We start from the raw sequence: 26,048 nt of genomic DNA, 5'->3' as shown, positions 1-26,048 counted from the left end.
CTTGCAACAGAGGAGTTTCAGTTTGCTGCGCCAGCAAACTCAGGACAGGGGTGTGCATTTCCTGCCATCAGTTTGGGCTCTAAGCCATCAAGAGTAGATATCACCGATGTTTGGTATCATTTCATAATATTACTGATTGGAAACAACAAGCGTATCTAATGACACGGTCAGTAATCACAACACTGTTATAGCTTTAACATAAATCTTAAATATTATCTAGAGACTAAAAAAAAATACATTTGAACTCTTTCTACTGTCTTACTTTCTACTTCTGTTTCAGAGTTGTTACGCCTGACATTTAAATTCATCTTCAAGAGCATACCAAGCTATAACACATTCACCATTTGAGAGCCACATAATTGTTTATCTGTGTGGAAGCATTGGCTGGCCTTTTCGGATTTCAGCGGTACACTGCATTAGTGAAGCCCAAACTGGCAATTACTTGATGATGTCTTTTGGGCAACTTGCTTTGCTACTAAATGCCATGTCTCAGTGCTACACAGATATGCCGTCACTCAGCACCAGGACTTTTAAAAAGCACTATAAAACCAAAATGAATGCATCGAGATAGGCTTTGGTTTACCCTAAATGTCTTCAAAATGTGGCTTTGCATTAAGAGTACTGGAAGCAGTGTGTGTATATTTCAAATGAGTTATTAAAAAAAGAAGTCTTTACATTTCAGAGAGACTTCTATGACGGTGCAGATGCAGTACTGTCTCCTTCAAAGGGGTCTTGGCTTCACAACCCACCATAAGGCTGAAAACCTTGAACCCTTTTAACCAAAAGTTGGATTTTAAGTTGTTTTTTTGAACCCATTTCTATAAATTACCAAATAGTTTAACCTGCGCAGAGAATTAAAAAACTGATTTGTTTTGCATCCTACACTGTGGGACAGTAAACATTTGCTAAACCTTAATGACACCTCCACTATATCATTCAGTATGTATTATAATATATACATATAAATACGGATACAGCAGAAAAAAACCTCTACTTTTCTTGCATTGCACCAGTAGAGGCTGTACAAAAAGAAAGGTATGAGGCAGAGCGGAGCCAACCAGCAGAACACTCTAGGCATTATGGGAGTAACCTGCAATTATTTTATAGCTCTTAAGATTCCTGAGCTCTTAGTCAGTGTTTACCGTGCAAGGGCACGGCAAGGCCACAAATTACAACCACTTGCTTTGGTACCAAATGCTCAACAGTCACGCACAGGCCCAGGCTTTCTCTCAAAGTAGCACACTGGCCAAGAATAGAAATTCAAAAAGGTAATGGATGGAAGGTGGCCATTTGATCTTTTTTTTGTGTGTTTGTTTGTTTTTCCTTTCGTCTTGTGTTATTCTATTCAATTCACTCAACTGGGTCACACCAGCTCTTTTCACCTGATGGGAAGCCATGTTGCAAAAACCACAACCAGAGGACTAAGGCTGTCAAAGTGCACAGTGGACACAAGTGCCATTGAACCCCCTACTCTGGTCATGATACAAAGGGCCCTTTTAATTACAGTTTTAATGGATCTTTACGGTGGGCACTGCTCATGTATGTATGTGTGAGTGTGTATGTAGTGACCGCAGCATTGTTTTCCAGGTCTCTGCGAAGAATTGTGAAACACTCATCATGTGACGCAGCGGGCTATCTTCAGCCACGACTTCTCCAAAAGCTCAACTGCCTCGCAGTCTAAGGACGTAAGCTGGACAGAAAACCGCAACAACCAAAGCCTCGTTGGGAAAAGGGTGACAATTATGTGGCAACCGGAAAAGGTAAGATAACCACAGCTGCTACAAACAGGTTTTTGGCTTATCTCTTAGAAAGCTGTGGTGCAGCCGCCATGTCCTCACAAAAAAATAAAAAATAACACTGAAATACCCAAAAGGCTCCATCTCCAGTGGTGATTCAGAGGTGTAGGCCACCACATAAGTGGTTTTGTGTCACTCTCCAGCTCACTTAATCTGGGTTTGGTGTTAGTGTTTTTAAAAGGAGCAGTCATCTGCTCAGATTGATAAGACTGGGAAGGAAAGTACGGGGATTTGTTTCCCCCCAGGATGTGAAGTAAATTGGGCACATTTTGTAGATGTCATATTCAAGTTCAGGTAATTCTGACAGAATTATAACAGCTATAAACAAGTTATTGCGACTCCGGGTTAAAGCAAAGGAGTGTCAAAAGTCTAAATTGTTGAAAGTTCTTTTATTAGGACAACACCATAGACTGTATAAAAAATGGACTTAGCATACCCGTTGGGGTCTGTTCTTGATCCAATCGCCTACGGGAGACGCCATCTTGTCAGACTTTTACTCTTCCTCATTTCCTATGACCAAAAAAGGGCATGTATGTGATACATGGGGAAAACGTCCATCTGGCTGATGTTTACCTCCGAGGAGAAGTAAGGGCCAGCGTCTAGCTGTCACTCAAGAGGCCACGCCCCCAATTATACACACACTTTAACCTCCAATAAAATAAAAACTAGCCCGGTACAAAAATATCCACCCACTCAGTGTTGTCATGGAGATATGACCTAAACATACAGACTAGAATGTGCTTTTGTCCTTAAACAGGTTTAATGATGCTGTGTAAACGGCCTGTTTAACATGGGGGTCAATGAGAAACTGCTCTGTTATGCAAACTAGATTTATAGAAATATCTAGATTTGATTGAAAGCTACATTATTTGTGAAATAAGAAACATGAAAGACTCTAAAACTACATGACACACAACATCAATGTACCCTTAATCCAAATGACTTAATAGGGAAAATGTGCAAATATCAAAAAAATAATTACTATATTCCATGATGGGTTCATAGTAGCCAATTTTGACGGCCCCAGTACTGCTATTGTATTTTTTAATGATACCCAGCCCTAATCACCTTAATGTAAGACACCTATATTACTTTTTATTCCTTTCTGTGCAGAAAACTAACCAACTTAGCGCACTGACAATATCTGTGCATGTATATGCTGTGTGTATGTCACAATAGACGAGTGAAGTAACTTCTGTTCCCTATGTTAAATGGCAAAGTGTTACTACATGTGACTGAAGGCAGGGGCACAATCTGCGTCACAAAAGCGCAACTAATACAATAAATCGACAATTTTCCATACATAACTTTTATGAGAAATGAAATCTTAAAGGAAGAATATATTATTTTCCAGCAACACAAATGTATCATTAGTCAAAATTAATGTAAACTCAATTAGAAGTGGATGACAAACATTCATCGCCCTTGTTGCAAACATGCAGATTACTGCAAAAATATCAGTTCCATCATTTGCTGTAAATCGCTTCCTTACATGGCCATGACTGAATATTATAATGTTAATGCTCTTGATCTATTTTGATACCTCACTTTGAGACACAAAATATTAGTCAATAAAGAAAGACCTAGGTTAAGAGTGGGATGAAAAAAAATCAATTGATTACGATGAACACCTACTTCATCAGCGCCCTGAATTAATCAAAAGTTGACCTCATGCTATAAGTGGCGCTTCCGTTTTGAACCCTTCCCCATTTAACACTAAAACGGTGAGTAAGGTCTCTAACAGGCTAAAGGTCATGGGAGTATTTCCCTTTTATGTATTATTTTCTTTTGTTATTTTTCATGTCAAAACTGGGGTTATGAAGATAAAACACAGTGTAAAGACGCAGCAGGTTGGCGAAGGTTAATCATTCAAATTACATTTTAAACTCTGTATCGCTGTCGGCTCTTGAGCAATTTGATGTAAACAACATGGGTGCTGCAATGAACTGCATTCATATCGGATTTTCTATTCCGGTGCGTGTTTCCAAATCTCAACAGCTGCAATTTCGGGGACTGTGATGCAGCTCCTTCTGTCGTTCTATAAGACGTCCGCTGCGTAGTCTACGCTATCAAACACCATCAGACGTGACTTACCAGCAGTTATTCTCACCAAACTATGCAGCTGTTATAATAAATATAACCAATAAGAACTGAGAACGATTAGCTGTATTCTAACAAATATGAGGTTAATTGGTGCCTTTGTTGTACACACAGATCTTGATATTTCTTGCAGTAACAAGATAATTTTGTAAAGCTGTTTTCACACCGGCGCGAGGTAACTCAATTCAATTCAATTTTATTTATAGTGCCAAATCATAACAAAAGTTATCTCAGGACACTTTACAGAGTAGGTAAAGACCACACTCTATGACTTATTTATGATTTACAGAGACCCAACAATTCCCCCGTAGAGTACGGTGGCGTTGAAAACCTTCCCTATAACAGACAGGAACGTCAGACAGACCCAGCTCTGTGGAGGACGGACATCTGTCTGCACCGGAGAGAGGAAGAGAAGGAGAGAGGAAGAGATAAAAGACGGACAGATGGACAGAGAGAGACAAAGACAGACACAAAGACAGAGACAGACACACTTCCAGTAACTATAATAATACCTATAGTAATGTGAATGTGACTTATATGTTATGGCAGTTAATACTCGTGGCCTGCAGTCGTTTCGATGAGGGCAGGCGGGAGAGGGGAAGCGGGTTTGACTCTGACCACGTGGATTGCACAGATTCTGCTCTGCCGGCCAGAGTTCACAACGCTGAGCCGCTTTTGAAAACCGCTTTTGCTTTTTTTGGGGAAATGCTCCTGAAGGTAGGCGGTTTTGTTTAGCACACAAATAGGCAATAGAACCCAATAGAATATAAACACGGTGACAACGCTGCACTCTCACCTACTCCTGAGTTTGAGGACAGCGCTGTCAGTTAAACGCAGCCCTGAGAAGTGTCGCAAACACGTTTTAAGAGGATCATTAAGAGGACATTTTCTCGTTTTCATCCCCCTCTGGAATGAAGTGTTTACCTGAGCAGGAAATTAAAAAGAAAAGACTTGCATGGTCTCCACTTTACTATGAATAACAACGAATTATAATCACAATCCAAAGTGGAAGTGACATTGTTCGGGTTTTATTATTTCTCTAATTTAACTGTGATTTGAGTAAAACGTGCTTATTTTAAATGTCTCCTTATCAAAAATAATTGTTTGTGAATGCAATGTTTTCGTAAGGTTAATTCAAGGGGAAATATTTTGTATTTAATAATAAAAAAAAAAAACGAGACAGGAAATGAAAAGAAAGTACAGAAATAATCGAGTCGGTGGCGCCGGCGCCGCAAATGAAAAGACAGAATGAGGGCCCGGGGCTCTGCTTCACCCTGACCCTTTCCTGTCAGCTGCTGCATGCGGAGCTCCGAAGGTTAAAGTGTGTGTGCGTGTGTGTTTGTGTGTGTGTGCTTGTGTGTGTGTGCGTGTGTGTAGAGGAGGAGGGGATGAGGACGCAGGACCAAAAATAATTAGAGTAAAAATAATTAGATGTAAGTGCTCTTGTTGAAGCATGCACAGCGTGTACGGACAAAACCAGGATACAGGAATGCCCGGGGCTTAATGCGACCGTCCCTCAGGTCAGTTTTGAAGTAAGCAAAATTGACCAGGGGGCAGTGGGATACTGGGTACTGGGCGCTGGAGAGGCTTGGCATAGAAAAGCTTAAAAAGAAATGTAAAAATACAAATCTGGCCTTAAAGCAACAGTTAGACATTTAGGAACATACTGGTTTTAACTCTCTGGTGGAGCGTAACGAGTAGATTGATGCCTCTCTCATAAATTATGTTCCCTGCTTTGTTTGTGACAGGGGAATAGCAAACCTTGTTCCCTGCTATCCACAGAAAGGGTCCTATGTTCCCCTGGTCTGTTATTTTTTCCACAAATAGGCAAATAGGCCCATGTAGACCCTAACACTACCTCCTAACCCTGACCCTCACCCTAACCTCTAGCCCTAACAAAATGCTGAATTAAATCCACGAAGGCAGAGGCTTCTGCGACAGGGAACGTAGGACCCTATTGGGAAAACACAGGACCAGGGATATTTGTAATTCATAATCATAGTTTTGTCAGGTCAGACGCAGTTCAGTGTCTCCTCTGTTTTACAACTGCGACACAGAGCGGGGCCATCAGAAACCGTTGTACGTGATTTTTACTGTCTTAACAGACACACCAGTGGCTGTAAACAATGAACACGTGGGGTTTACAAGGACATATACTGACGAGACAAGATTTTGTTTGTGATTCATACATTTCTGTTCCTTTTTTCAAGATTAGGTAAATGTCCTATTATCTCACACAATGCCACAGAACATAGCAGATATCAGATGGTTCACAAGACTTGGGTTACCTGAAACATCCTATCAGATCAATAACAGCGCACACACACACACACACACACACACACACACAAACACACAGACACACAGACACACACTCCCTTTGGAGCTGGTGACATGGGCCAGTGCTTGTGGGGCAAACAATGCTCAAGTGAAGCGAGAGCAGAGGGCTCAGGCACGAATGTGGCGTGCGTGCTGATCAGAGTGGACAGTTAGATGCAACCCTCTGCTGCGGAGCACATCTACGCACTCCACGGAGCGCGGATGGACAGACCGACAGCCTGGTGCGATGCAAAGGGGGCATCTTCTGACGAAAAGGGCACATCTGTATATATTTTTTTTTTTTTTTTTGCGGTTTTCTGTGTTTAGGGGAACCCCGGAGCAACATGAAGGAAGAAAAGACATGTATGGTAGAAGTGGTGTGTAGCAAGTTTTCTAATTTAGGCCTGAATATGTAACATGTTTCCTTTCTCCTTAGCCTTCCAGAATTCATAGGTTAAGTACACCGTAACAAATGTGACGCGTTGTACTGCAAATACGTTGAAAGACCTAAGTGATGTGAATAAATATCCTAACAACTAGAGGTCAAAAGCCGGTGCTAAAAGAGAAGGTTTGTGTAAATGCAACTTCAAACTGATGACAACCAAGAGGTCAAGGTACAATCAAAGGATGAGACACTAAACGGTGCCCAAGAGGACCACATGCCCTTTAAAGGGGGAAGAAAAACTGCCAACATCCATCTGTGTGCATTTCACTATCTTCCCTTCATCTCCGCTCTCAGCGTCCTTCCCACTCTTTCATTTTGACTATGACAGGCTGCCCCCTTTAAAAAAATAAACAAATAAACAAATAAACGTGTACTCTCCCCTCTTCCCTGCGGCTGGGCAGTGCATGCAGGAAGGTAAACATGTCCACTGCGGTGAGCTCAGTCCACGCGGATGCTTTGCTCCAGGTAACAGTCGTCCTCCACAGCTCTGCGCCCACCAGCAACATCTCGGTGTTCACTAGCGGGGCAGAGTAGCCTATGTCTGAACAGATTTCCGCTTCGGTGCCGAAGCTTCCTTCCTCAAGCAAGGACACCCGTGGATTTGATGAGGACGTTGATTCAAATCAGGGTCAACAGCCTGACCTCTCCCTACAGTACCTGGCTGATGGCTTATAGTCTTTCTGAAAAGCCTCCCCTTTTTGATTTCCTCTGTTGACTGTTTTGTAAAGAAAGACCTGCTATCAAACAGGATAGAACTCTTTTTGAGGACTAAGGGCGCACTCACACTGTCCATCCGTACCGTGCCCCGTGCTTTAGGGTATTTGTCCCCCCCTCCCTTTCCCCCGCGGCCCAGGGCCGCTTGTACTCACCCTACCTGGGCCTCGGCCTCTGTTCTATTTAACTGTGTGTTGTTTTTGCTGTTGTATGTTAATAAGGTCTCTCTTGAGAATGAGACTCCGTGTCTCAATGAGATTACCTGTATAAATAAAGGTTAAATAAAATAAAAAAATGAAAATGGGGGGTTACACCTCATATTCAGTCACAATCACTAGCAGGGGAAAACGACCAACTTTTGGTAGTGATGTTACTTGCCATGGCGAAGTCCTCCCTCAGTTTAAATGTAGCGCTCTTTTGTTGTTGGTTTTTTCACAATGTTTTTGGCGCCGTGGCTTCCTGGTTTATTCTATTTCCGGGTCAAAAGCCACCGCCGTTGTGTGGGGACCAACGGAGCATGCGCAGATGAGAAACCCGAACGTTCACATGCCAGAGAAATCCGGTTACTAAAGTAGTTTTCTAGGTATGTTAACCGGGGTATGAAAACTCCGATTTTACCCGGGGTACGGTGTTTACATGGTGTTTGAGAAACCGCAGTATGCCCTTAACCCCGATTATAACCGGTCACTAACCTTAAGGCACATTTGCATTTAGGGAGGGAACGTCTCCACAGGGTCAGGGTTATCACCACTGTGATGATTGTGTTTTAACTCACTCTTTGATAGAAGGTAACTTAACAGACAATAAACTAGATGAGAATCTTACGGATTATATTTTCAAATCAATGGTGATTGAGGTGTAACCACAAACTCATGGTTGCAATGTTACTTTAGAGAGAATATACAGGGTATATCGTCTGCTCGGTCAGAAATGATTTCACAACTGGATTAATTGCACTTCACAAAAAAAAATACTTGCAACTGGAACTAATCGCTGAAGAACTAATTGCGTGACAACTGTCTAACCAAAAATCCAGGTCATCGGTTTGGCGTACAGTACATTTGTGTTCTTAGAGTCCAGCCTATATGCTGCATAATCCCGTTCCTCTGTATTGCGTAGGAGGACAAGGTGTGGGCTGATGTTCATTACTTTCCTCTCTGTGAGTCGATACTCTTTCTTAGTCTTCAAGTGCTCCCATGGTGATACTATGTATACCCGAGCTGCCAAATGCAGCACAATGCTGTGAGTTTGTGCGTGTGAAGCAAAGAACATGATATGATTAGGATGACAGGAATGGACATCTATATCCGGGGCTTAGTCTCTAATAAAAATCAGTAAATATTACTGAGTTCTTGCTACGGTACCACCGCCCACTGGTTTAAGGTGTCAGTGTGTCTGCCTCCTTTTGGAAATATAGAAACCTCCAGCAAGTGACAGCATGCTTGTTTGAAAAAATGTCACCAATAGAGCGCTCGTCAGGGCTGAGTGTAGACATGTTCCTGCCTCGAGAAGCACAGGTAAAAAAATAAAAGTCAAAAAATAAATATTCCATCAGGGCCAGAAATGCTGCTGGGAAATATAACTTTGACATTGGATTCCACTCAAAGGCGAGAGAGATGAGTCTCGGTGCTTCGGGTCTGAGAAACATGGGGACGGAGGCTGATGTGAGGCTGATGATGGTTGCCGTTTCCCTTATGTTTACCATCATTTCCCTTCACAAACAGAGGCCGGGCTGGAAAAGGCCAGAGAGCCAGGGCCTCCAGCATGCAGGCAGCCGAAGACTGGGGGAGCGACAGAGAGTGAAGAGAGCACCAGAGATAAGGGAGAGAGTGAGAGAGTGGTAAAGGCAATCACAGAGAGAGAGGGAGGGGGTGAGAGAGAGAGAGAGAGAGAGAGAGAGAGAGAGAGAGAGAGAGAGAGAGAGAGAGAGAGAGAGAGAGAGAGAGAGAGAGAGAGAGAGATCGGGCTAAACTGCCTCCAGACACCACGCGGCTCAGAGCAGATCGAGAGTGACGGCTTGCTGATTAGTCAACTCACAGCCCCCAAGACGGGAGTCCACACACACACACACACACACACACACACACACACACACACACACACACACACACACACACACACACACACACACACACACACACACACACACACACACACACACACACACACACACACACACACACACACACACACACACACACACACACACACACACACACACACACACACACACACACACACACACACACACACACACACACACACACACACAGACAGACAGACAGACAGACACGCACACACACGCGTTGCACTTCAATTAAATAAACCGTGCTGTTATCATTGCACGCATGAAAAAAACATGCAACAAACAAAGACACGTAGATGTAAACAAATGAAAAACTAAAGTACAGAAAATAAACAAAAGAACACTCGTATTGGATCTAAGAAGAAGCCGAGACAAAAAGTCTGCAGCGCTGTCGACAGGTATGCAGTGTGTGTGTGTGTGTGTGTGTGTGTGTGTGTGTGTGTGTGTGTGTGTGTGTGTGTGTGCATAACGTAGGTAATGTGTGTGGGGTTCGGTGGTTAATTACCTTCAGGAGATAGACGGGGATGTTGCTGAAGTCCACGGGGAGTTTTAGAAGGAAACGGGCTGAAAACTCTCCCGTCTGGAGAACAAGAAACAGAGGTGAAGAAATGTGCAAACTTTACAACACACGGGTCATACAGCAATAAAAATGAAGGTAAAACATGATGCATGTAAACATATGAATCAGTGAATGAATACAAACTACGTTTTTTTTAAATTATCAGACATCGCAGACAGAATAACATTTAGCCTACCCAGCTGTTCTTGCGCCCGGCATAAACCTCCATGTTGCGGCCGTAGTTGGGATCTTCCAGCAGACTATCGTACTCAAAGAGGAGCCTGGAGCTTTCGCGCAGACGCTGGCACTGGTAGTGATGGTACTGCTGGATGAGCTCCTTCACCAGCTGGAGCAAACATTCGGGGTCCCCAACATCCCATTGGACCAAATGCTGAGGTGGACACCAAAGAAATAGCATAAGGACAGACATAAAACATGTTCACAACCTGTTAGTATGTAAAATCAATACAACATTGTTAGAAGAACCGTAAGCAAATGAACAGAGAATAAGCTCCTTTTTATTTGTTGCAGATTTGGAAAGAAAGCCTCTAAACTGAATTTAGACACATATTCCAATATGGTATTAACAACAAACAGCGTTAAATAGACTTGTACTTATATAGCGCCTTTCTAGTCTTCTGACTACTCAAGGCGCTTTCACAGTGTTTGTCACATTCACCCGTTCACACAGACATTCACACTGATGGCAGTGGACATCTACATACTAATCTAATCCAGCCATTCACACCACATTTACACAACCATGCGCAGCACGAGGAGCAATTCGGGGTTCAGTGTCTTGCCCAAGGACACTTCATGTGGACATGTGGGCCGGGGATCGAACCGCCAATCTCTCGAATGGAGGATGACCCACTCTCCACTGAGACACAGTCGCCCCACGGGTGCTATGCTTTCAGCACAAACTGAGCTAAATATTTCATCTAATAGCAACATCCTGATAAACGCACATTTGAAATGTTGTGCTGGACGACCGATTGTTTTGACCATGGACACCATGGTTGTTTACAGCAGGGGTCGGCAGCCTTTTGGTTATGCAGCGCCATTTTCTACAGTTTCTGGTTGTATCAACATTAACCAAGCCCACTCCTGGGGCTCTAGCCAATCAGAGGCAGAGTTGGGCGATTGTTCTCGAATGTTTCTATTCTATGCGCCTTATAATGTGGTGCGCCTTATGTATGAAAAAAGTTTCAAGATAAGACATTCAGGGCGCGCTCACACTATCCTCCCGGACCGAGACCCGGACTTTAGGGTACTTGTCCCCCCTCCCTCTCCCCCCCGCGCCCCAGCCCCGTTTGTACTCACACTACCAGGGCCTCGGCCAATGCTTCTTGCTGTCCATACGCCTTCAAGCCGTAACACGTCACACGCATTGATCGCGTGTGTGGCTTTGTTTACAAATCTTTCCATAGACCTCGGAGTTTTTGTGCGTCTTGTCGACTGTTTTTGAATATTTTCATCCGACCAAATCTGCAGTAAACACTCCACCTCCGCACCACACCAACGTGAACCTTTCCCCACCATTGTTGTTGTTGTTAAATGTCCGCGCATGGTCCGTCCTTCTATTTACATGTCCGAACAGGCGGACATAACGCTACTGCCGTAGGGCTCGGGCGCGTGCGCGTGCACGTGCGCACGCTCGTGCTCGTACATGTGCAAACGGCTCCGCTAAAGCCCACCTCTTTCAAGCGGGCCGTGGCGGCCCAGCTGGCCCCAGTTGAGCGCGGAGCGGGTGCGCTCACACTACCTAAAGGTACTAGGCTTTAGCTGAAAAACCGGTTTTGGCCGCGGCCAAAAGGATAGTGTGATCACGCTCTCAGTGAAGGTGCGCCTTATAAGGTGATGCGCCTTATAATGTGGTGCGCCTTATAATGTGGTGCGCCTTATAATGCGGAAAATACGGTAATTTCAAGATAAAAACCCTCTAAAGAGCTGATCAATTTTAACAACACATTAAGTTTCTGAATTAGATTTGAGACAACACTGGGTACAGTTGAATTATTAAATAAAAGTAATATATAGTGGAAAGAGCATGTGCTACAGTAGCAGTAGAGATAGTTGGGAAGACCGTGGCAGAGGTAAAAGAACTGTGCCTGGAAGAAAAACTAAAAATGTCACAGTAACAGCCTAATCCTGACACACGGTACTTCCCATTACCAGATCAGAAGGAAAGGGGTGTGCTTGAGGATGTCCTGTTTCCACAGAGATTTAGTTTGATATGGAAAAGTACTGAAACTTTTTCGACCTCACCGTTATGACTGATATAGATTTTTTATAAGGGTGTAGTTTGAAGCATAGGGCGTGTATCACACTAAGACAATGTATTCACATGATTTAACTACGGTGCAATAGTTTTGAAAAGCTTATTTAGTGCGTGTCTAAATGGTCCATGGTGTCCACAGACTTCCCTTCCCCCCCTTAGGGCGCACTCACACTGTCCGCCCGTACCGTGCCCCGGGCTTTAAGGTCCTTGTCCCCCCCTCGTTTTTACTCACACTACCTGGGCCTCGGCCAATGCTTCTTGCTGCCTATACGTCATCACGCCGTAACACGTCACACACATTGATGACGTCATCGCAATGCGTCGCTTTGTTTACAAATCTTTCTGTAGACCTCAGAGTTTTTGTGCGTCTTGTTGACTGTTTTTGAATATTTTCATCCGACCAAATCTGCAGTAAACACTCCACCTCCGCATCACTTCAACGTTAACCTTTCGCCGCCATTGTTGTTGTTGTTACATGTCCGCGCATGGTCCCTCCTTCTATTTCTATGTCCCAACGGGCGCAAATAAAACTACGTCAGAACCATTGTAGGCCTCATGCTCGTACACGTGCGGACGCTCGTGCTCGTACATGTGCAAACGCGCTCTACAAAAGCCCACCTCTTCAGACGGGTCATGGACGGCCAGCTGGCCGCAGCTATGCGCAGAGCGGTTGCACTCACACTGGTCAAACACACTAGGCTTTAGCCAAAAAAAAACCTGTTTTAGCACGGTGCGGAAGAACAGTGTGAGTGCGCCCTTAGTGTCAATTTCAGCAATCGCTCACAGCACTCGACCCACTGACTGAGACCGGAACGCAATATGAAAATTCAAAAAAAGGACAATCATATGCAACCACCTGTCACATATGAGTAGGCAAAATCGACCGGATGTGACCCTCTGCCGGGCTGGTTCTACCAAACGGAAGGTTTCCCTCCATTGAGTGGAACCCGTCCATTGATGCGCAAGGAATAAACTGCTTATAATGAATGCAAAAACATCACTGTGCAGAAAATCAATTGCAGGAAACATGTCAGATCTAATTAGGACAAATACGTGACTGAGCTCTGAGGGATGAACGCTGTAAAGAGCTTTATAATTGAGAAGCATCGCACGCAATCCAGGACCAAAGCAAAAAAATAACAAAACGACAAATACGTAAGTGGCTCTGGCTTTAATGAGTTCGCCGCATCGTTTGGACTTTGACATTTCAATTCAATTCAATTTTATTTATAGTGCCAGATAATAACAAAAGTTATCTCAGGACACAGAGCAGGTACAGACCATACTCTATGACTTTATTTACCCAACAGGAAATGACTGTGCTTGTTCATTTAAAGAGATTTATCCGGCCTCAAGACAATGGCACTTGTCAACTGTAGTGTTCACGCAGTCACTACCTTTTCTCATTGAAACGATTCGGTAGGTGTCATTTTGGATAAATCTAAGATTGGATGCGTCTCTTTTTACCTCCTGACAGATTTATCTCTACGTCATGTGAAGAGAAGGGAGTTGCTGGCGACAGTATTTGTTTGTTTATTCAGATCCACATTAGTAACTGCATTGTAACAGTCACTACTCTTCCTGGGTTGTGCTTTTGCATTTTTACAATACTTCAGAAAACACAAAAATACGCATCCATAACATTCATACTCGCAAAAACACAGTTTCCTCCTAATCCTGTTCAAACATTAACGTCTAAATTGGGTTTATGAGAAATCTGTTTGACAAATGTATTAATGAGTTTGTGAAATAGGTTTAAAGTTAATTTAATTTACCCTTATTTGCTTTGTTTCTTTCATTTTTGTTGTTGATTGCACACATGTTGAAAATATAAGAGAAATAAAATAAATGTTAAGTGGACTTGTACTTATATAGCGTCTTTCTAGTCTTCCGAACACTCGCGGTGCTTCCTCTGTACCTCAGGTCTCGCTGCCTGGCCATGTCTCTGTAGTGACAGCTAGTGTTTGTGTAGGTGTGTGTGTCTGTGTGTCTGTGTGTCAGCGTGGCTGTGTGTGTATGTGTGAATGTGTGTATGAACGTATACATAATACACATTAATGTATGTGTGTGTCTCTCTGTGCATGACTGTGGGGGTGGGAGGGTTCTTTTAACTTTCTTCTCCTGATTTTATTTGATGTTTCTCTTTTTCTGTTCATCTCTGTAACTTGGCACTTTGCGATACTTTTCTGTATGAAAAGCGCCGTATAAATAAATAAAGGTTGATTTGACTTGATTTGATTTTAGCTACTCGTCACATTCACCGTTTCACACACACATCCGTACACTGACATGCAAGGTGCTACCCTGCTGATCTTACGATAAGCGGAAGACGCGCTCTACCTCCTGAGCCACAGCCACCCACAAGAAACAAAAATAGGAAGAAAGAAAAACCGACATATCACAACCACTGAGACACACAACAACCGGCACCAACTCAAACCCTATCTGATACATATGATAACTAACTCTGTGTAGCCTAAATCTTTACACACAAATAAAGTGACGAATAGCTCTCTAAGGGCGCACTCACACTGTCCTATCGCATCGGGGCCAAAACCGTTTTTTCGGCTAAAGCCTAGTGCGTTTGAGCAGTGTGAGTGCAACCGCTCCGCGCATAACTGCGGTCAGAGAGAGGTGGGCTTTTGTAGAGCGCGTTTGCACATGTACGAGCACGAGGCCTACGGCGGTTCTGACGTCATTTATGTGCGCCTGTTCGGACATAGAAAATAGAAGGACGGACCATGCGCGGACATTTAACAACAACAACAATGACGGCGAAAGGTTCACGTTGGTGAGATGCGGAGGTGGAGTGTTTACTGCAGATTTGGTCGATGAAAATATTCAAAAACAGTCGACAAGACGCACAAAAACTCTGAGGTCTATGGAAAGATTTGTAAACAAAGCGACGCATCGCGATGACGTCAATCAATGCGTGTGACGTGTTACGGCGTGATGACGTATGGACAGCGAGAAGCATTTGCGCGAGGCCCAGGCAGTGTGAGTACAAACGGGCCTGGGGCGCGGGGAGAGGGGGAGGGGGGACAAGTACCCTAAAGCACGCGGTGCAGAAGGACAGTGTGAGTGTGCCCTAAAGGCAGCAAGTAGCTTACAGTAGCTTTGGAGCATGATTCAGGTCTCTGCAGCCCTTAAATTCTTCTGAAAAGTGAAAGTGATTCCTTTCCCAACACATTCTGAAAGTGAAATACAGCCTGCAGAGTCAAACTGTAATCTGATGACATATGTACAATGCTAAAGTAAATGTGTAACGACAGTTGATCGTTTCTCCCTGCCTTGCTGTGGCACTCAACGCAATTAAATACAGGTCAACTTAAATGATGAGCAGCTCAGAACAGAGAGCCATTCTGGTGTGTGTACTGAGTGGGAGGGAGGATTAATAGGCGCTGGAAATGCTGGAACCATTAATACCCCTTGCATGAAGGTGTCAAGTCGAAAGCAGGATGTCTTTGACTTGCATTAGCTTGTCTCCCCGACTGTCTGTCTATTTCTACGTCCGTTTGTCTGTCTGTCCGTCTGTCAGCCCAATGCAGAAAGCTTCTATTGTTTTAGAGCGACCCAGACTCGATTTGCCATGGGATAGGGGGGGAAGCATGCTAAACAGAGACAGTGACCTCATCGTCCTGATCCACCAGCGGTTACCAGCAAATGCCGGGATTCCCGAAACGAGGGGGCGATGCAAACAAGGATGGGCATTGTCCAAAAGAGGCAGTCGGCGCTCCAGGGCAGGAGCGAGCTGAAACCGAGGAGAGACTAAGGAAGTGCTGTGTCAGGATTGTGACACAGAATATCAGTGAAACTCCACTGAGGAGGAGAGGCGGAGAGGAGAGATCAGAAGTGGGAGAGGAGGGGGGGAGGACAGGCTGTAGAGCTCAGGCAAGTAGGCCAAGGCTTGAGATTCTGCTTCCTTTCATTGGTAGGTTATAATGAAACTGTCAACAACAGAGAACTTTTATAATAAAATAAGTAAGTACAGCTGCAGCACAACTGTATTACTATTCAAATGATACAGTTGTGTTGCACATACCTGAGACTGAGAGATTTGTTTTCCCTGAGACAACTCTTGTTCAGGAACTAGAAATGTTCCCATATGTTCGGAGAGGAGTGCAGGAGAAACACTCCCTCAGTAATTACAGTTAAGGTTTCCTCGCGCTCAGTCGTTAACCTCAGCTGCCCCTGAGATACTCACTGTCCAATGACAGAGGGGCTGAGCTGGTACTGGGTGTCTCAAGGTGAAGCAGGGCGTTGCCGAAAGGGAGATAAGGTTGACTTCTACCTCACAGCAACAAGGTCGAGGGTCCGATCCCTAATCCGGGCGGATAACTTCTGCATAGATTTGGCATGTTCTCCCCGTGTTTATGTGGTTGTCCTCTGGGGGGTTAAGGTTTTCTCCCACCACCATATTTGGGGTTGTGCTCGTATCCTTTGCCTTTCCTTGTTCATTTGTCTCAAAATGCAACGTTTTTCCACTTCTTTCTCAAACAAAACTAGTCAGGGAAGCTCTGCACTTGCCTTTTTAAATGAGCGGATGAAAACACTGTGAACTGTGATTGAGCGAGAGGAGGCGGGGCTATGTGGGTAATATCAAAGACATTTCAAAACATCTACAATGACTAGTGCTGGACCCGAATTTTCAACTATTCAGGTGGGGAGGTATTCTGTTCTCAATTTTGGGACTTGGATATTCATTTTTTTTTATTTCCAAAACTGTAGAATAACAGAACAACAATGCAACAACGTCAGGCTTAAAAAAACGTGCAGTCAGGCTGAAATTCACCACAGTGTCTGAATATTAACCGTTGATGAGCACCGAAGCTACAGCCCTACAAAAGACAACATTATGGTGGCATTAGAGGATGCCACCAAGAGGATTCAACCTCTGGTAACCACCCTATAACAGTTGTGGAGATGTTCCAGCCTGGATCACTGTCAGACCGACAGACATGCCCTGATCGCCAACGCTGTCCCTATTGTGACAACAAACTCAGTTATGGCCAATAACAGGATGCTGCACTGGTTCGTCTTGTACTGTACTGAATGTTCTGACTTCGAGTTAACAAGGTAGCACTTGAATGCTGCATCAAAGCGTTGGTCGAACATAGAGTGAGAGAGGGTGAAAAGCACTGAGCCAAAAAGCAATGTCTGTGTGCAATGTGTGTGTGTGTGTTTGTGTGTGGACATGTGAGCCCGTACAGACTCTTCACTGAATTGATTTTATACGCTCTGCTGAAGGCTGTGTGTGCCAAAACAAATCTATGTGTTGTTTGTTTTTTTTCATGAATAGGATAAGCCCTGCGGAGAATGTACAGATTTGATACATAAAAAACAAAACAAAAGACGCAACAGTTCCAATCTAGGCTATTTGAGAGCTGAGATTTAACATTTGATGAAATTAAATGAAAAATAAATCCATCTGCATGCCCTCGAGATCGCTCTGTACGCAAGGAACATCGTTCTTAATGCTTTATCCACAGGGGGTAGCTATCATAGCCCTTGACAATATCCCTGGTTCAATCTGGACCTTATAATCCAATTATTTTGACACAACACAGTGGTTAAACCTGTGTCAAATGATTAAGCCTAAACTTGGCTTATGGTGAAACCTTTGACATCTAACACATAAATCACTGATACTCTCCTTTGTTGAAAAGAGGAGGCACATACGGTATTTGTGAGGTAAGCAATGTATAATCGCATTACCTTAAGATATTGGGATTTGATTCAATATCAATGTAAAAAACACCAATACAAATATATTGGATTGCCATTCGGCATTGTGGGTATTCTTGAGGCAGTGCGTCTAAGCCTATGTTGAAAACAGTCCAAATAACACAGCTATTTCAACGATCTGTAGCGCATGATCTAAAGTGTATGGCGCTAGTGCATTTAGGGGGTTTCCAACTTTATATTTGCTTGTTAGACCGCTTGCATTCTAGACACAAAGAAAGGCACGAGGGGCAAAGGGGTTGTATTTAGTTTCTGCATTAGTCACGGGTGTGTTATGGGTGCAACATGACGGCTTATTTACATCTAGCCCGCGAATGTCAGCACAAACACGTGATACTGAAGTAGAAGTGCTTTCATTAGTGGGTCATATGATCAGTCACCATTGTTTTTACTCACTATTTAATAGATATTAACTTAAAAGGCAATTACTCTCATCTCTAATCTTCAACCTCTTGTCCCTGTCGAGGTTGCGCGGGGGGGGGGGGGGGGGGGGGGCTGGAGCCGATCCCAGCTGACATCGGGCCCTCCTGGTGGGCCGTGAAGGTACTGCAGGTGGGCCACGAAATGTCATTTACAATAAATAATAACAAGTTCCAATTTTGAAACGAAGTTTGAATTTACCAGAAAATATTTATGATTACGTAATTACATTTAAAGTAGCAATGGGAACTAATAAAGTTATTCATTCATTCATCTTCAGCCGCTTGTCCCTGTTGGGGTCGCAGGGGGCTGGAGCCGATCCCAGCTGACATCGGGCATGAGGCGGGGTACACCCTGGACAGGACACCAGTCTATCGCAGGACACATAGAGATGAACAGAGACACACAACCATTCACACCTACGGGCAATTTAGAGTCATCAATGAACCGAACACCTGCACGTCTTTGGACTGTGGGAGGAAACCGGAGAACCCGGAGGAAACCCACGCAGACACGGGGAGAACATGCAATCTGGAATCCATCCAAATCCATCCAATAGATATACAGATATCTCATTTTGAACCAATGTTGTGGACTTGGTGACCTGCAGTCCACTAGCCACATCACTAACATAGCTGTAAACTACCTTTACCATGTAGTATTGTTTGAATGAAGACAGAACAGAACCAGTGTTTTCCTTTAAGAACAAAATGTACACCTAATTTGGGCATCTTCACACTGAATAGACCCAAGTTGACAGAATCATGTCTTCCTGTGCCATCCGTCTGTACCATCTCCGATCCAATATTTATCTTAGGCCAATAAGCGAGGGACTGGCATCTGAAAATGCAAGATAATTATATAGGCCAAGAGAAGATATTTGTTTTTTACGTCTTAAATGTGATTTTTATAGATGCTGGCAACCCAATCCAATAAATTGCTGTAGACTTGAAAGTGTGAGGCATTAAAAAAAAAAACTCCAAAGTATTAAATTAATCTCTGTTAGTCTCTAATTCAAGTGTGGGCTCACACCCTGTTTCGCCCCCGGAGAGTGCCAAGTGTAAGATCATGCTAAATTGCTCTTGTCATGTGTTTAAGACACTTGGCATTCTCAGCCCAGTGTTTTTTTTCCACTGTGATCTATGCAGTTTGTGTCCAACACAGTACAACTTGTTGTCAGAAATAGCAATTTTCTGAATCCTCTTTTAATGTGGTTCAGTAACTGCTTCGCCCAGTGACAGTCTACCGTGAGCTCTGATACTATTGTCCCATCTTCGTCTTGGCACTTATGTCTCTTGTTTTCTTCCATCCATCAGCTGGTGTTTACAAATTGCCAAACTCCTTTCCACCAGCCATCTCTGGTAGCAAACAATAGCCTGCTTGCTAAAAGCATTCCCAGACCTGTCAGTGAGCCCTGCCAATAATAAACTCTAATAAAAGTTGGAATGCATTATTCCCTAAAGCGGGAAGGAAGCGGGAGCAACAGTTGGTACACGATGCCCAGGTTGATATAATCCTGCTTTATGGGCCGTCTGAGGTCCATTGTTAGAAGAGTAACAGGGGACGAGCTGGAGCAGCAGATAGGAAGTGCTTGGCATTCAGGATTACGAGGAGGTAATGTGAAGTTGCAAATGTTTCCTTTTCCCAAACGAAGTTGTGCTTAGATTGGCTTTACAGTAAATTTACTTAGTGGGAATTGTCCTGATATATAAATTACAAACAATGTCTCATTGTCTGAAGCATTAACTTCTCTGAGGAGTCTTAATATTCTAAAGAAGTGGTAAAAAGAACAATTCATTCTGTGAATACATACAACAACATTACATCTAAAAGAGCAGGACAAATGATTGGCCAATGAGCCTGACTAACATAAAAGCATTAAAGGATAAGGCTGTTGTTATACTTTAGTTTTCTTATCATCAACTAATCAAATGAAAAGACCGAAACCAACAATGTGTTGGTTTCTGAAGAGGAAGTCTTGGCCCAGATATCCGCTGGCTACACCGGAAAGCCCAAAATATGAGCAGTTGCCCCCAGAGGCTAAATTGTCATCAGACAGATAGCCGATGGGTTCAGAGATTGGGGTTCAGTGGACGTTTAAGTAGATAGGTATATCAGTATGCTGAGCCAATCAGCAGAAGCTACTTCTTTCCATTATTGAAAAGTTTCAATCCTGTTCTCCCTGTCCATGCTAACCCTAGAACGTCCCCAGGGCTGTCCAGGCAGGGGAATAGAGCCAAACAACAACAAATCCACACAACGCAATACGGACCAGTTTTGGAATTTCCAGTACAACTAAACAGAGCCTGCCTCCGCACTACACAGCAAAGCACCACAGGAAGGATAAGTGGAAACATGTTGATGTCGTACCTAGAGAATTCATCGAGACTAACCCCAGGTCTTGGGCGCAGACACACAAAGACTCAGAAAGATGCAAAACACTGGGGAACTCCCAAATCACTGGACAAGTCTAGACTAGACAAATCATACATTACGCACAGAGAGGGGACAGAGGGGCAGACAAATAGTAGTATTAGATGAGTAAAAAGAAAGATGCCCCCAGAGATAACTGTTCTTATGTGCTGTATACTTACTCCTGTATATTTTATGGTGCAATAATGCGCCGTAAAAGTTACATAGTGCAGTTTCTCCACATGTGAGAATTACAGAATCAGTTCAATGACACCTAGAGTTCCACATTAAAGGCCTTGCATGTATTCAAATAAAATATAATACAAAACTGCAACCTCCACCTTCCAGTTGTATGCCTCCGCCAACCAGTCAAGTTGCAGTTTACATCCATGTCTGTCCAGACTTGTATAATATACGTTTGTAGTAAAGACTTTGAAGGAATAAATTAAAGGTATTAGGTGTTTTTTTTTTTGTGAAACATTTATGCTTCACGCACACCTTCACATCTACAATCATCACAGTTTCAAGATTAGAATCACCAATTTAGCATATGACCAAATGTCAGAAACAGAACATTATGATGCCACAGTAAAGTATATTTTCATCACTTAATTATTTTATCCTGTTAGACATTTGTGTACAATGTTGTTATAATCAGAATTCTGGAGTTATGGCCAAACCTACGATTTGTGAGGTCACAGTGACCTTGACCTTTGACCTCCAAAAACCACTCAGTTCATCCTCGAGTCAGGCCACGGCTGTCACCGGCACAGAGGCCAATAAAAAAAATATAATTTCAGCATGGTTGATCATGCTATTTGCAGATGACGTGGTCCTGAACGCATCATCGGTCAGTGACCTTCAGCACTCACTGGATTGGTTCGCAGCCAAGTGTGAAACGGCTGGGATGAGGATCAGCACCTCTTAATCTGAGGCCGTGACTCTTAGCAGGAAACCGGTGGATTGTTTACTCCAAGGAGGGGATGAGTCTTTACCGCAAGTGAATGAGTTCTAGTATTCGGGATCATGTTCACGAGTGAGTGGACGATGGAGCGTGAGTTTGGCCGAAGAATCGGAGCAGCGGGGGCGGTGCTGCAATCGCTCTACCACACCGTTGTGACAAAAAGAGAGCTGAGCTCTGGATCTACAGGTCAATCTTGGTTCCTACCCTTACCTGTGGTCATGAAAGCTGGGTCAGGACCCAAAGAACGAGGTTGCGGGTACAAGCGGCCGGAATGGGTTTTCTCAGGAGGGGGGCTGGAGTCTCCCTTAGAGAGAGGGTGAGAAGTTCAGCCATCCGTGAGGAACTCGGAGTAGAGCCGCTGCTCCTTTGCGTTGAAAGGAGCCAGTTGAGGTGGTTCAGGATCATCTAATAAGGATGCCCCCTTGGCGCCTCCCTAGGGAGGTGTTCCAGGCACATCCAGCTGGTAGGAGGCCTTGTGGAAGACCCAGGACCAGGTGGAGAGATTAGATCTCCAAACTGGCCTGGGAACGCCTCGGGATGCCCCAGTTAGAGCTGGTTAATGTGGCCCGGGAAAGGGAAGTTTGGGGTCCTCTGCTAGAGCTGATGCCCCCGCGACCCGACCCCGGATAAGAGGCTGAAGATGCGTGAGTGAGAGAACAGGAACTCTTAGGGCGTGATCACACTATCCTTTTGGCCGCGGCCAAAACCGGTTTTTCAGCTAAAGCCTAGTACCTTTAAGTAGTGTGAGCGCACCCGCTCCGCGCTCAACTGGGGCCAGCTGGCCCTCCACGGCCCGCTTGAAAGAGGTGGGCTTTAGCGGAGCCGTTTGCACATGTACGAGAACGAGCGTGCGCACGTGTACGCGCACGAGCACGAGCCCTACGGCAGTAGCGTTATGTCTGCCTGTTCGGACATGTAAATAGAAGGACGGACCATGCGCGGACATTTAACAACAACAACAATGGCGGTGAAAGGTTCATGTTGGTGTGATGTGGAGGTGGAGTGTTTACTGCAGATTTGGTCGGATGAAAATATTCAAAAACAGTCGACAAGACGCACAAAAACTCAGAGGTCTATGGAAAGATTTGTAAACAAAGCCACACACACGCGATCAATGCGTGTGACGTGTTACGGCGTGATGGCGTAGGGACAGCAAGAAGTATTGGCCGAGGCCCTGGTAGTGTGAGTACAAACGGGGCTGGGGCGCGGGGGGGAGAGGGAGGGGGGACAAGTACCCTAAAGTCCGGGTCGTGGTCCGGGAGGACAGTGTGATCACGACCTTAGAAAGAAAGAAAAATCCACTTTTCCCACTTTGTTATTATATTATTTACGTTACACACACACAGGTCGTAAAATACACACACATGCACAAACAGGAGACCTATATACATACCCCCGAGAAGTTGGGGGTTCGGTGCCTTGCACAACAGCAACAATCCTCACACACAGACATGCTGCAGTATCTGTACTGAATTAAGAGCAGATTTTTGGGATATTCCATACAAATATTTGCTAAAAAACTCAAGTTCAAAAGTTCCAATTAAACTACAGTCATCATTTATTGAATTAGGGAAGAAAAAAATAACCAAGTTATGCAACAGTGCAGCCTCGACGTAAGAGATGTATTGCAGTAGTAGTGTTCTCCACCTTCCCTCCCTTCTTTCCTGTCTCTGTCTTTGTCATTTCCTCCTCTCTATTCATTTTTCCCAGCAGCTCGTGGGCAGACCTACTTTGTTGTATTCCTGTCACCAAGTTTGGTAAACACATGTCTTTCCAAACTCCTCCCCACTGGGCTTATGCCCCTCCACCCATTTGAATGCAACTGTGATCACTATTAGCCTCTAATACTAACTGGAATAGGGTGTGTTGACACTGATACATCTGATAAACACAGAATCTGTATCAAGATTGTTGTTTGTTAAAGCTTTTTCCATATTTGCTGAAATTGTCACTATATTCTGACTTGGGGAAGTAATGAATTAAAAGGAAAAATGCATTTTTTTTGTTTGTTTTTCTTGTGATAAAAGAAGAGGGAAATCTGCAGTTGGCAGATGGCATTTTTTTTTTACAACTTTGGACCGCTGTTGAACATTAGTGTGTAAACACGAACGAACCAAGGGACAAATGCAACAATTGTATGATTTTAGCCCCTGAATCAGAACAAAGAGAACTAGAGGGGTGAAAACACCCTTAGACTGCAATAGTTTTAGCTGTGTGTCCTAATTAACTAACAACTGAGTTGTAATCACACACACACACACACACATACTGTTAATAATGCTATGAGGCTAAGTTAGTCCAGCAACGTTATTTCATTTTCCATGGTAAAAATCAACATTGCATGTTCTATACTATTTAAAATTTTACAGTGTCCACAAATCACCAGAATTGAGTAATCTTTCATAAAACCCCGCCTTTTAACTGCTGACTGGAACCAGTAAAATCTTTAAGTTAGACAGCTATAAATGTGTCAGAGTGGTTAAGTAATGATTACAGTTGAGGAGGCAATCTCTATTCAATTTAAGATTTATTTCCATGTTAAAAAGGAACAACGGCTTCATCTCCGCCCAAAATAAACCCATTAGACCCACAGCTGACTTTCCACAGCCTTGACAGAATTAGAGTTAACATGAGTGACCAGTTAAAAGAAAGCCTTTAAGTATGTGTATCAAAGCACTTTATGGTGAAGAAGTGCCCTGGTGGCCAATTAGCCACGATCTGGATGCCATTTAGCCTACATTTGCTCTTGCCAGTGAACCCTTGGCCCCTAGCAACAATGCAACAGTGAACCTCAATACATTTGTGACAGACTTTGCTCGTGGAACTGTTCTGCTATAAAAAAGTTTATTTGAGAGACATGTGGTCTCTCATCATCCAACTAGGGCATTCAAGTCTCTTTCATCCCCAATGCATAATGGTTTAAATGTTGAAAAGACGTTTTCTTAATAATCACTAAAGTTTAAGAATGTCTCCATTATTGTTGGTGTAGTATTTCCTGTCTACCTGACTACTCTTTTTAAAGGGGAACACCCACCTAAATCAAAAATTCCAATATGTTATTTCCATGGGCGGGGGGAGTTCAATCAATATTTGGGCTACTCTCTCTTATAGCCAGAAACCGTATTTTCCGCACTATAAGTTGCGCCTAAAAACCTTCAAATGTCTCAAAAGCCGACAGTGCGCCTTATAATCTGGTGCTCCTTATATATGGACCAATATTGAGCCCCAACAGGTCTCGCAACTACGGTGAGCAGCCGCCGACTCTATTTTCCCCCGTAGAAGAAGTAACCTGCGGTGCATGTTGAGATATACGACTGTGCGAAGCGTGCCGTTTCATTCAGTTTAAACTCAAGGCCATTAGTCACGCAGTAGAACTCGGGAATAGAGCAGCAGCCAGAGAGTTGAACATGAACCAATCAATGGTGCGGAATCGGAGGAAGCAACAAGACGACCTGCGCCAAGTAAAGAAGACTAAACAGAGTTTCCGAGGGAACAGAGTTAGACGGCTGCAGCTGGAGGACAAACTCCAACAGTGGGTTGTTGAACAGAGAGCAGCAAGTAGAAGTGTCCGTACAATCACTATTCCACTGAAGGCAACAGCACTAGCACGCCAACTTAACATCAATTAATTTAGAGGCGGTCCTTAATGTAACCTCAGCCTCGACTGTAGCGCCTTATAATGCGGTGCGGAAAATACGGTAAGTCTCAAACTTGTGACGTCGTCACCATCGCCTTCGCTGTTGGTCAGCACTTGACTGCTACCTAGCTACAAGGTACAAGGCTGCAAAATAATGTGCACAACAGACTCACTCTCCTCAAAGCAATTTCAGTCAAAAGCAACTGGACTTGGTTATTTGTCCAGTTGCTTTTGACTGAAATTGCTTTGAGGATAACGGAGAACATTCACAGGCTCAACAGACTCACTCTGTTATAAGGATGGGAAAGATTTTAGTGATACTAATGCTATTATCGATTCTGCTTTTTGGTCTAATTCTTTATCAATTCCCTTGGTGATTCTTCTTTCTCTGTGGAAATAAAGTAGATTTACACAGGTTTTCAGCATCAACACAATTGTTTTGTTATCTCTGAGTCTGAACACAGAGTAGATGACGAAGAATATTTGTACAGCCGTCGCTTTCATTTGGGCTTTTAAAGAAAATATCTGCTATGCCTGCCATGCTATTATAACAGTATATTTACCTTCAGTGAG

At 43.8% G+C, this 26,048-nt stretch overlaps 1 protein-coding gene across 1 annotated transcript in view; it reads right to left on the bottom strand.

Annotated features, from left to right (window-relative positions):
- Positions 1–26,048, bottom strand: part of babam2 (BRISC and BRCA1 A complex member 2) — an 86,231-nt gene that overhangs the window by 47,343 nt on the left and 12,840 nt on the right. The window contains exons 5-6 of the mRNA XM_083923934.1: positions 10,216–10,410; positions 9,966–10,040 (exon numbers count right to left, since the gene is read on the bottom strand). Coding sequence (XP_083780060.1) covers positions 9,966–10,040; positions 10,216–10,410 — 270 coding nt within the window. The remainder of the gene's footprint in view (positions 1–9,965; positions 10,041–10,215; positions 10,411–26,048) is intronic.

The sequence above is a fragment of the Echiichthys vipera genome (assembly GCF_963691815.1).
Source record: "Echiichthys vipera genome assembly, chromosome: 12".
Taxonomy (NCBI): Eukaryota; Metazoa; Chordata; class Actinopteri; order Perciformes; family Trachinidae; genus Echiichthys; species Echiichthys vipera.
Note: the sequence above shows the minus strand (reverse complement) of the source record. Positions and strands in the feature narration are given on the sequence as shown.